The 12,809-nt window shown below is 40.3% G+C and overlaps 1 protein-coding gene across 9 annotated transcripts in view; it reads right to left on the minus strand.

Moving 5' to 3' along the window:
* Positions 1 to 12,809, minus strand: part of DCLK2 (doublecortin like kinase 2) — a 162,503-nt gene that overhangs the window by 55,222 nt on the left and 94,472 nt on the right. For 6 of the 9 annotated variants that reach the window (XR_014293218.1, XM_082611170.1, XM_082611166.1 and 3 more), the window contains exons 4-6: positions 8,839 to 8,940; positions 7,906 to 7,956; positions 4,180 to 4,274 (exon numbers count right to left, since the gene is read on the minus strand). Coding sequence is in view for 7 of the 9 variants with exons in the window: in XM_082611170.1 (XP_082467296.1) it covers positions 4,180 to 4,274; positions 7,906 to 7,956; positions 8,839 to 8,940 (248 nt within the window). In the remaining 2 variants the exon portion in view is untranslated. The remainder of the gene's footprint in view (positions 1 to 4,179; positions 4,275 to 7,905; positions 7,957 to 8,838; positions 8,941 to 12,809) is intronic. The other 3 variants (XR_014293219.1, XM_082611168.1, XM_082611167.1) reach the window with 1 other exon arrangement.

The following is a 12,809-nucleotide window of genomic DNA, read 5'->3' on the forward strand; positions in this document are numbered from 1 at the left end:
CATCCGTTTTATGCCCATCAGTGTATACATGTCAATCCCAATCTCCCAATTCATCACACCACCACCTCCACCCGCCTCTGCTTTCCCCCCTCGGCGTCCATACGTTTGTTCTCTACATCTGTGTCTCTATTTCTGCCCTGCCACACTATTTCTTAACACCCCACCTTGCAAAAAACATTCCCAATTTGAGGAAAGCTTTGCTTCTCCTGCCTTTGGTCCAGCCCCTTAGAGAGCTTGACCTTCTATGGACAGGTATGAACGGAGCACAGTTGTCTTCTTCACAAGAGTACTATCGAGAAAACAATGAGGGCTTGTTGTGGAGGAGGGGGAACTGCTTCTGAATTCCTGTCTTCTTCAAGGAGCAAACAAAAACGGCGCTCTGGGTCAGAGATTAAACATCACAATGTCACTACTTCCATTTTCAGTTCTTTCAGTGTCTCCACCCAAATGCAAAATGGTTCCCAGAAACTGGCACAAAGGGGGGAAAAACTGACAGGATATCAAATTCTGCTTACCTTTGACTTAATTTTGCTTAATTCCCTAGTCAGTAAAACCCAGATAGTAGAGAAAAAAAAGCTATCTGCCAAAAACTGTGTCCTGGGATACAGAGTGATGTGAGTGCTAACTCCTGCATACGTTGTCCTGGCTTGGTTTGCTTGCTTTTGTCAGTTCCCTGATTCTCTGGGAAAAGACTATCCCCAAAGCCATGAAAGCATCTAAGTAGGATAAATAGTGGTAAAGAGTTCCTGCCCATGAAAAACAGCTCTCCATTGTCAGACATCTCCTCTTAATTGATCTTAATAAGCTATTTTAAATGAAGGGAAGGAAAAAGCATAGCACTAACACATGGTAATTATCTGTAATTCTCCATTTGTAATGTCACTGAATAGAGAAAATAAGGCAAACGTGGACAGATGCTGACTAGAGCTCTACAATGACATCGAAATTACGGTATTTTGTACAGTGAAGAGAAAAACTAAGCTGCAGTATTTCAAAGGCAGGTTTTCATTCCAAGGACAATACACACCATGGACTGTGGGGAACTGTGATGAGATGAAATGTCCACAAAGTATGACCCCTGGGAACAGGCAGGGGTTAGAGGTATTTAGCTTTGTGTCCAAACAGCTGATGGGTGTGGCAGAGACTTGTTTAGCTGCGAATATTTAATGTAAGATTCAGTGATTCTGCATCAGCTTTAAATGAGAGGAAGAGAAACAGACTCCCCAGCTTCCTAGACAGATTTTGGGGCAACTTAAAAGAACTCTAACTTAGCACTCTAGAAGTTATCTAAGGTCAAACATCTTTATTTTACAGATGATCAAAAGAAAACTCAAGAGGAGGTCTCACAGCTGTTAGCCAAGCCCCAGGTGTGGCAGAGGAGAAAGGACGGGGTGGGAGGTCATGGAAGAACCACCGCTCTTTATCTTACTGGTAATCTGATCTTCACTCTTGACCAGGAATCAGCATTTCCCTAAACTTCTTCATTTATTTCTGCATCAATAAGTGATCCTTGAGCACTTACTATGTGCCATGGAACTGTGTGTGCTAAATGCTGGGGTTACTCTAATAATTAAGATACACCTAGTGTAGTGAGAACAATTTTATCTAATGTCTCTGCAATAATACAACTTATTAGCATGTTTTAAAAATCCCATGCCTCTTCACTCCAGACTTCCGCATCTGTGGGTGATCTCCTGCAAGTCTGTGCGCATACATGAAGGGATGGGTCTGTACTCAGAGCATTAAGCAGCAGCAGTTGACCCAGTGGCAACAACAAAAAAGGACAGTCTTGGGCTGAGAGCTGAAGATGGACTGGGAAGAAAGATGGGAGACCAGGTTACCAATGGAAAACAAAAAAAAGGGGAAATGACCAAGACCCTGGGTAAGGTACCTTCTGGGATGGCCACACGCAGTCCTAGGTCAAGGATCAGAGCAGCCCTGCCTACAGCAACAGCCTGAGGGAGAAATACAAGTGACCTTTGCAGGTGGATCACCGTAAAGCTTAGGTTAGGTTTGCCCTAGGTTGACAATTACCAGCACTCGGAACAACTTGCTTTAGTTTTTTGGTTTTTTTTTTTTTTTTTTTTTTTTTTTTTGTGCGGTACATGGGCCTCTCACCACTGTGGCCTCTCCAGTTGCGGAGCACAGGCTCCGGACACGCAGGCTCAGCGGCCATGGCTCACGGGCCCAGCCGCTCCGCGGCATGTGGGATCTTCCCAGACCGGGGCACGAACCCGTGTCCCCTGCATCGGCAGGCGGACTCTCAACCACCACACCACCAGGGAAGCCCCCTGCTTTAGTTTTAACAAAGGATGAAAGAACTGGAACTGGAAAAGAGGTGAATCAACTTGATCTTTACTCTAGTTCTCTTGAAAGTTACCCGGATTAAAAAGAGAGCATCTCCAATCTATTCTGGAGAAAATAAGTTGGGAAAGAAAAGCTGAAAATTAACTACATGAGTGATTGTTAATGGATATAACTTTTCTTTTGGGGTTGACATTTAAGAATTCCACTGAGGGACTTCCCTCATGGTCCAGTGGTAAAGAATCTGCCTTACAACGCAGGGGACGTGGGTTTGATCCCTGGTCAGGGAACTAAGATCCCACATGCCACGGAGCAACTAAGCCCATGTGTCACAACTACACAGCCCATGCGCCCCGGAGCCTGTGTGCCACAACTAGAAAAGAGAAGCCCGTGCACCCCACGTGCCACAACTAAGACCCAACACAGCCAAAAACAAGTAAAAATAAGTAAATAATAAATAAATCTTAAAAAAAATCCACCGAAATCATATTATACACTGACCTAAGCCAATTTAGCACTTCAGAAAATGACCGGTTCTTTTGATAAATATAAGGAACTTCCAGTACGTAGAGGTTACTGAGAGCTTACGTGTTCCCAATCCCAAACTGACTATTCATCTCAGTCCAAATTCTGCCAACATACATAAGCAAGCAGGCACAAAACCAGACAATCTGATCTGTCCTGTTCCAGAAGAAACTTCTCTTTTTGAAGTCAGGCACTCAGACAAGAACCATGCAGTTCACTGTGAGGTAGATACAACATTCTCAGGACAGGACAAGCACACCTGAGTGTCAGGCGGAGAACAGAGCCCTGCAGGCAGTGAGGACCCGCAGGCCCACCACCCTGCCGGCCCAGCAGGTTCCCAGCCCACATTCACCAGGCGTGCTGGGGCTTTTACCTTTCACTTTATCAGTGAAAAATGTTTTTCAGCATCCTGAAAGTAAAGAAAACCACTCGGACGATATCTGAAGTGTTGGGGCAACCAACTTTCAAGAATGTATTCCTAGCGAAGGTGCATCCGATGTTAAACACTCCAAGAGAATGAAAGTTAATACGCATGTACATCATGGCACTGTGTACACTTCCATCTTCCTAAAGTACATTACCATACAGACAATTTGATTGTTTCTACAAAAGGACACTTTCAATCTTTAAGAAAAATCATGTACTGCTATTTTACCGGGCAAATTTCCTCTTATAAACTTAAATTATTGAGGGCTACTAAATCAAATTAAACTTGTGGAAATCCTGCAAATTTGGTTTTGCTCATCATTCCTTCTTCTCCTTCTCTATTAGATAAAATGCCTATTAAACCAACTGCTTAATCATGTTAAGTTACTGTTTATATTTTTAGGACACCACAGTCAAAACCTAAGATTTATTCCTAAGTTCTTCACCAAAATGAACATATTTTTCTTGTGTTACTAACTTGTGTATGTAAGTATTATGCTAGAATTTCACTGTTTTAGACTTTCACACAGTCAAATTATGTTAACGATATTAAAATCATGATTTTAAATGACATTTTAAAAAAGAATCATGGTGTTCTCCAAGGCTTTGCCATTGTAAATCATTTTGATAATAATAGGAAAACTGCTATTTATTTATATAAAACCACATTATGTTCAACCCTAATCACAACTTTATATTCCCATTTAAGAGATGGGAACACTTAGCTCAGAAGAGTTAAGTGAATTGGCCCAAATGACAAGATGAAAAAGGACACAAGATTCAAAGCCAGGTCTTCCTGGCTCCAAATCCTAAACTCTTTCCTTTATGATTTGTTACTGCACCCAAGCCCCTGAACAAGGTAACTAAACTATGCACCTCAAAATAACAAAATCACACAAATATGCCACATATCCTATTTCATACCTTTAATCCTCTGAAACTTCCTGGGCTAGTTGGAGAGGAACTGGAGGATTTCGTAGATTTAGGAGTGGAAAGTTGGCTGCTGGGAGTTCCATTAACTGATCATGAGACAACAAAGGAGACAGAGGTCATTAAAACCCAGAACCACCAGATTGTGTAAAAACACTAAGCATATGCCCAGTATAGCTCCAGTGGAGCTTCGATTCATTCAAAGCTCAAAGCAGACGGTAAATCAGCAAAAAGCAAAAATAATGTGTCTTACTGCATTACAGACAAAGTATCAGACAAATAAGCAGTGAAACTAGAATTATTTTCAATAATAGTTTTCCAACAGTGACATAAACAAATATATAAAACGTTATGGAGTTAGAGATGTGAGCAACAACTTGTCCATGTACCCTGCCTGCCATCAAGGGTAGAGAAATGCATGGCTGTTATATTTGTAATGGTCTACTCTGAAGGTTGTCCTATAACTACTCCAATATCCAGTGTCTTAGTATACACCAACCTGAATAACCAAGACGTTCTTGTGGCTCTCCCAAATCAATTCCACCATGATTCTAACACATTTTCTAAGTATATCCTTAATGGAAAAAGAAAATTACTGGTCATTTTCCTTGTAATACCTACTTATTTGTTTGAAAGCCAATTTCTTATTATCTAGACTAGTTATTTCTAATTCCTTCCATTTTCTTGTCTTCTCAACTTAATTTCCCCATTATTTAGCAAGTCTTGTTGGTTTTTTGTACACCCTCCTCCAAACGTCCATACACTTCCTACGTTGAAAGCTCAATTTAGAGACTTGGTAGGGAAGAGTATGGGCACGGCTGTTTCAAGGGGAGGGTTAGTTTTCAGATTTTGTACTATACAATGCTAGTCACACATCTCAGTATAACTCAGGCTTATTCCTAATTATACCAATGGGGTCCACTTCTGCTGTAATTTCACAAAACTATTAGTTAACATCTGGTATTCGTATATATATATATATTCCTCTTCTAAGGAGTGCTTTAACCCCTTTTATCATTAATCTTCAATGCTTCTGCCCCAAGCAGATGAAAACTGGCATTCGTCTCTATGGAAATAGAAGCAAAGTCCATTTCCTTTTTAAAAAATCTTTTTAATACAAGGGAGGAGACAACTGTTATTTTAAATGATGCTAATAAATATAAAAAGCAAAATGCAGAGATAAAGGTCCTGAATAGGTGACTCAAAAAAGTAAGCACCAGTCCTTGAATGGAGGCCGAATTCTGGATCTGTATGTATTTGTGATTAGATGAATCAGTCATGTATGTTTATTGTATTGCTCCTTGTAAAAATTCAGCAAAGATGAAAAAATTTTCCAGTTATTTTTAAATTACCAAACTTGAATTTTTCTAGTTGAAAACCACTCAGTCATAAATCATTACCAGTTATCTAGATTTTCTTAACAAATGTATGTGGGTATTTAGAGCACAAGTACAACACAAGTAACTGTACAATTAATTAGAAACTTTTAAGAGGATTCAACAGCCCTGATTATTATTCAATAAAGTTACACTTCAATTAATGCTCTTTCTTTTAAAAATCCTCCTTAAAGTGAACTGGTGGTAGGAATTCACGTAAAATAGAGATTACCATGAGCAGTGAACTAGTAAGCCTGCTGTGAGCTGGTACTGAGTTTGGCTCCTTTTCCCCTTCATTCCACACAGCAACCTGTTCAGGTCACCAGTTCCTACTCACCAAGGGCTGTTACCTTTCACTGATATTCAGAAACCACTTTGATATCAAAGATTTCCTTGGAACCGTGACAGAAAAGGGATGAAAGAAGAAAAATTGGTTCCTGCACATGGTAAGCCCTGTGGCAGACCAATTTCCCTAAAAACACACCTCCTGCCTAAACATAATTTCTTAACAAAACTCACTGCCAGGGATTGAACTGGTATCAGTAACTACGTGTCCATAGTTACCCTCAAATAACTCCCATCCTAAAGAGACACTAAGCCATATATAGCCCTCTAAGTTTCTGATAGCATTTGAAAGGTTCTAAAAAATTGCCGTCTAGTGAGAAGTTCTTAATGCCATTTATCTGCACATCTCTCCAGTCTCTGGGAGGGTACGTGGGGCCTGGGACAGAGCCACACTGTGCTCTCTCCCCCGACACTGCTGCTACCAACGGGAAGGTGGGCAACGCCCAGCGTCTCCGCAGTGCTCCCTCCTTCACTGCACCCTGGATTTTCTCTCCCCAAATAAGGCTCTTATCCGCCCTTGCCCTCAACTGTAAGGTAAGCAATAAACTTGGGGGCTTTCTTGTGTGTTTGCTCTGAACATTTTTTATCCTGGTGGACTACGACAGATTCACAAGCTAGAAATCTGAAGCGAGACTTTTTAAGATGCAAATTGTGGTAACTGTTTACCCACTTGTATCACCCAGATTAATTTCTATGTGTTTATTACATATCATTTAGCTATTTAGATAAATTTAGAGTTTTGTTGAGGAATTCTGTCAGCCAGAAGACTTCACGGATGGGAGCACTTTTGTCCCAAGAGTGAAAAAGTATACTATGACATTTACAAAGTTACTTGCTCTGTTTGAAATTCCAGTGAGTCCTATGGAATGTTCTAAATGGTAACAGGCATGCTACACCTAAAGCAGTCTGTAAAATCGAGTTATACTTCTGTGTACTGTGGCGTTTAATAATACAAAACTCCCTCTCCATTTTCTATAACTGCAGTGTGTGATGAACATGCTTCTGAGTTAATCTCTTATAAAGAAGCCATTTGCCCTCTGAAACGCGATTTACATCTCACAACTTTTACTTACAAGTTAAGATAAACTTTATTAACCCAAACCCAAATATGGACTCAGTTGAAAATCTGGAGTACTGGAATCCTAAGATTTTCTCAAATCAATTTCTAAGCATTCCAAATTCTAGTTAAAAACATTTATACACTTATTAGACTATGTTATGAAGCAGTTGGTCTGCAAGACAAGTATGGCTATGAAACATGTTTTTAGTTCAATATGTTAGTTTCCCTCTTTAGACCTCAGGCAGACAAAATTAGATTAATTTTAATACCTGATCCTTGAACCACTCTCCCCACTTTTATTTATATTACTTACGTGATAAGCATCTGTAAACCTATCACCAAAACAAAAGCTAAGAACCTGACAAAAGTCTAATTTACCACACGGTAAACTCAGTGAAGTGTATTTATGAAAATTTCATGTTACATTAGCTTTCCCTGCATGTGAGATACTTTACAGAAAGCACAATATGATTTGAAATAAGCTTAACATCAGAGCGATGCATTCAGTTAAAAATATTCACATCGCTGATATTTTAGAGAGAGGATGTTGCGCCAATTAACCCCAGGGTGGGGAGGAAGGAGAGGAGAGTATAATTGCTTCTGTGGCCAATTTCATATTACCAACAACCCTTAGCCTTTTTCAATAACGGGCTATTCTCCCAAATTAACTAGAAGACACACCCCGTGAAGTGCTGTGTCTCCTCCATCACTGTGTACCGTGACTGCACACAGACAGGCACGTGGCAACCTTCTGAGGATGACTGGCTCTCTAACAAGTAAGGGAGGCGGAAGCATTGTGAAGCGCTTGATAACTGCACAGATGTCCACTGGTAAAAGCCAGATGCATTCATGGAAATGGAGCAAAAGGAAACAGAAATATGGCGAAAGACGAAAACAAAAACCCAGCAGAGCGACAAAGCCATAATAATCATGGCTCACCTGGGGATTTGGCCGTAGAGTAGGCCCTGGAGTAGTGGCCACCCCTCTTTACTGGACACATTCAGTATAAACAAAGGAGACAGTAAGGAGAGTGGTTATTCAGCAGGTCTAAACGTGTACACAAAAAGAAGGGCAAAACCACCCGACCTCGAGAAAGTGGGAAAGGTGCTGAAGAAGCAGTAGAAAAGTAGAACACCCCCCAAATTCGGTATTTTATAAAAAGGTTGATGCTTCAGACAGTTTTTATTAATACTACTTTCACATGTCCTAGATTTACCCCATGTAAAATCACAGTTTTTTCACAATCCTTTCCTTAATGGGAAATGATATCAGCAAAATTATAACTACTAGGAGCGAGCCTTACAGATTCAATATATAAAGATTTAGGGGATATTTTAATTCTTTAAAAATGTCAAAAGCTGTCAAAATTATGACAAATCTATAGACTCAAGATCTGAAAGAAACTTAGAGGTAAGTCTGACTCTGAAATAAGCAGCGCTACTTTCTAACAATAATCGTTGCTCCTATTAAATTGCTCGATGGTGGAAAAGCCTGTGGAAACTTACCAAGTAAATACATTGCTGTTAGGCGTGTATGTTTATGTTTTAAACCAATAAGATAAGAAAATATCCACAATCTTATAGCACAAAATTAAAAATGCAGCACACAGTGGTCAAAATGTGAAACACTTCTACATAAATACCAGAAGAATCTAGATAAGATTGCTCTTGAGAAAATGTGTCAGAACAACACCAAGGGTTAGGACACTTATTATAACTTTGAGAAACAGACTTAAACTTCTGGATTTAAACATCATGTCATTCTGGAACCTGGCTGTGTACAAGGATGGGAAAGACTACGAATTCATATTAAAGAAAACTGAAGAATGATCTGCCCCTTTTGTGACTATCCATTTCCTTTCCCTTTAACTACCTGAAGCTGGTGATTTGCTGCGTCGAGAAGGCCCAGGGCTCTTGGATCCAGAATACTTAACAGCTGAGGAGCGAGAATAAGATGACTTCAAGACGCGGCATTCTAGAAAGGAAGGAAAGTGCTTTAAGTGGATCTGGTTTTAATTCTCACCAAAGGAAGATCACAGATCACATGTGACAGTGGTTTACTGCCTAGAACCATTACCTGATCATCCTTCCTATTAATGCTAAACAATTTTAATATACAGAGCAACTGTCCCAAAAGCACAACTGAGGTTACCTTAAATTAGGCTTCACACCTTGCGACTCACCTCATTGCTCCAGATGGAGTTCTTTTTTTTTAATCTTTATTGGAGTATAATTGCTTTACAATGGTGTGTTAGTTTCTGCTTTATAACAAAGTGAATCAGTTATACATATACATATGTTCCCATATCCCTTCCCTCTTGCGTCTCCCTCCCTCCCACCCTCCCTATCCCACCCCTCTAGGTGGTCACGAAGCACCGAGCTGATCTCCCTGTGCTATGAGGCTGCTTCCCACTATCTATCTACCTTACCTTTGGTACTGTATATATGTCCATGCCTCTCTGTCGCTTTGTCACAGCTTACCCTTCCCCCTCCCCATATCCTCAAGTCTATTCTCTAGTAGGTCTGTGTCTTTATTCCTGTCTTACCCCTAGGTTCTTCATGACATTTTTTTTTCATAAATTCCATATATATGTGTTAGCATACGGTATTTGTCTTTCTCTTTCTGACTTACTTCAGTCTGTATGACAGACTCTAGGTCCATCCACCTCATTACAAATAGCTCAACTTCGTTTCTTTTTATGGCTGAGGAATATTCCATTGTGTATATGTGCCACATCTTCTTTATCCATTCATCCAATGATGGACACTTAGGTTGCTTCCATGTCCTGGCTATTGTAAATAGAGCTGCAATGAACATTTTGGTACATGACTCTTTTTGAATTATGGTTTTCTCAGGGTATATGCCCAGTAGTGGGATTGCTGGGTCGTATGGTAGTTCTATTTTTAGTTTTTTAAGGAACCTCCATACTGTTCTCCATAGTGGCTGTACCAATTCACATTCCCACCAGCAGTGTAAGAGTGTTCCCTTTTCTCCACACCCTCTCCAGCATTTATTGTTTCTAGATTTTTTTGATGATGGCCATTCTGACTGGTGTGAGATGATATCTCATTGTAGTTTTGATTTGCATTTCTCTAATGATTAATGATGTTGAGCATCCTTTCATGTGTTTGTTGGCAGTCTGTATATCTTCTTTGGAGAAATGTCTATTTAGGTCTTCTGCCCATTTTTGGATTGGGTTGTTTGGTTTTTTGTTATTGAGCTGCATGAGCTGCTTATAAATTTTGGAGATTAATCCTTTGTCAGTTGCTTCATTTGCAAATATTTTCTCCCATTCTGAGGGTTGTCTTTTGGATTCTGAGGGTTGTCTTTTGGTGGAGTTCTTAATAAATACAGAAATCCTGATGTCCTAACTTGATTCACACATACCCACAGCCTAATCTACACATGTGCAACTTAGTATTATTATTTTGGTCAGTAGCATTGATAGGCAAAGGCTACAACAAAGAGTTCTCTCCAAGTCTCTGATAACCTTAGTTTGAAAGGGTATAGGACTCTAATTTATGAACCCCTTACTGTCTTATTTTCCATCTGCCCAAAGCATCAAAAATGAGGAAACTAGTTTTAAATAATAACTTTGGTCTTTCCATAAATTGCCAAATAAGTTAGCATGTAGAGGACCAGAACTAATTAAACAGCTTAAATAATCAATTCTAATTTGAACAATTAAGAACCTGGTTTTTGGAGTCATGCAGATTTGGGATGAATCATGGATTTGACTTTGCTAACTGGTGGACCTTGGTTAGGTCTAAGTCTCAGTTTTTTCCCCTATGAAACTGGGATGAAAATAAATCTGCTTCATAGGCTTCTTATAAGGATTCAATTAGATAACATAATGTCTGTAATTCACATTAAAATACTTCAATTTACGCAGAAAGATTAAAATGTGGGTTGGTTTTAATCTATACCCCAGGGGCAATAAATTAACAAGGGAAGTACACTAATCAGGAAAATACACACCAGGGAGGCCGAGTGAGCATCTGAAAGGCTCTAATCAGAACCTTACTGAGAGGGGGACGCAGCAGTAGCAGCTTAGTTAATTAGCAGCACGGATGTTAGAAAGCACTCCACTGCTGGAAGGAGTGGTGTGTGGGTTAGTTAGAACTTCCTAAAGGCACTGCTCCTCCCTTATGAGCAGGATGGGTAAATCTAGAAAGCCCATAACCAGAACTTCAGAACTACCCCCAGGGTAGGAGTCTGAGCCAGTCCTGCACCCAGCTCATGAACGGAGGGTTTTGTTCCTTGACTAAGACCAGCTTAGCTGAATTCTATGGATTTTGAACTGATTTTTAATGTAAGGTGCTGTCAGCAGTATAAAAGGACAGAGCTGGGACTCATCAAGATGGCAACACAAGTTAAAGAACTGATGGTTAAAAAAATCTTTGCCTCCTGAACCCTACCAGGACCCTGTGGGGCTCCTGGGCACAGAAGCCTTTCTGTGTTCCCCGTTTCTTTATTTCCTTCCCTCTCTCCCTCCCTCTCCCCTCCCACTTCCTTCCTTTCTTCCTTCCTTCTTTCTCTTTCTTTCTTTCTTTTTTTTCTTTCTTTCTTCTTTCCACCTTTATTGGAGTATAATTGCCTCACAATGGTGTGTTAGCTTCTGCTTTATAACAAAGCGAATCAACCATACATATACATATATCCAGAGATATGTTCCCCATTTCTTGGAGGGAATAGACTCCAGCTTCCACGACTTCCCCTGAGTTCCAAAGGGCAGGTTCAAACAGTTGCTAATCAGGGAAGGGAGGGGATGCGGAGACAAGGGAGGAGCAGCCAAGGAACAACAGTGCAGCCTTGGGGCAGGGTCCTGGTTCCCCCTCAAGGGATACACATAACACTATCTTTGACCTCTTTACAGAATGAAAACCCTCAATAAATGGAAGAAGTCAGCAATCTTCATTCCAGAGAAAACCACCTGAGGCCTGATTAAAGGAACCAGAAAAATTCATCAGAAGACTAGTGAGACCACATTAAAGGACTGCAGACCCTGCAGCAACATCCTGATCCTTACCAGCAACCCAGCCCTTGAACCATTGCTATAAAACTCCTCACCAGATCCCCCTGGGTAGGGACACACAGTTTTTCAGGGAAGGAGCCCACTGTGTTCCCCTCTGCCTGGCAAAGAAATAAAGCTCTTCTTTTCTACTTCACCCAAAATTCTGTCTCCGTGATTTAATTCAGCACCGGTGCACAGAGACTGAGCTTTCAGCAAAACTCCTAGTAAATGCACTTGTGGCAGAATTAGGTCTGAGACTTGCTTTCATCATAAAATTTCATGACCTAATGGTGGTGATATAATATTAACATTAACAGCAACAACAGGGATAGCACATCCTGTGTAATGGGCACACTCCCAACTGCTTTACACATATGAACTCATTTAATCCTCGTCATATTTTATGAAAAAGCCACTTTTATTATGCCCAGTTTGCAGAAGGTTAAGTAGGGATCAAGAGGGAAGAAGTCAGTAGCTTTCACCCACTTCTAATTATTGGAGTTCTTTGGTAGCCGAAACAACAAAAAACTATGAACAATTCCAATAGCTTAGGTAAATTTACAACATACATGTAAAGCCGTGAGTACAATGCCTAGTACATATACAGTAAGTGCTCAATAAATGTTCTATTGCTGTTGTTGCCACCCAAATTAACTTTACAACCTGGAGCATAATATTATTGAGTTTCAGTGTCTCAGCTTTCAAAATGACTCATATTGACATCAAAGAAATATTATGCAATGAAATTAAGCTACAGTCAAAAAAGATGTAGGGGCTTCCCTGGTGGCGCAGTGGTTGAGAGTCCGCCTGCCGATGCAGGGGACGCAGG

This window comes from Mesoplodon mirus (assembly GCF_964341445.2).
Source record: "Mesoplodon mirus genome assembly, chromosome: 2".
Classification (NCBI taxonomy): domain Eukaryota; kingdom Metazoa; phylum Chordata; class Mammalia; order Artiodactyla; family Ziphiidae; genus Mesoplodon; species Mesoplodon mirus.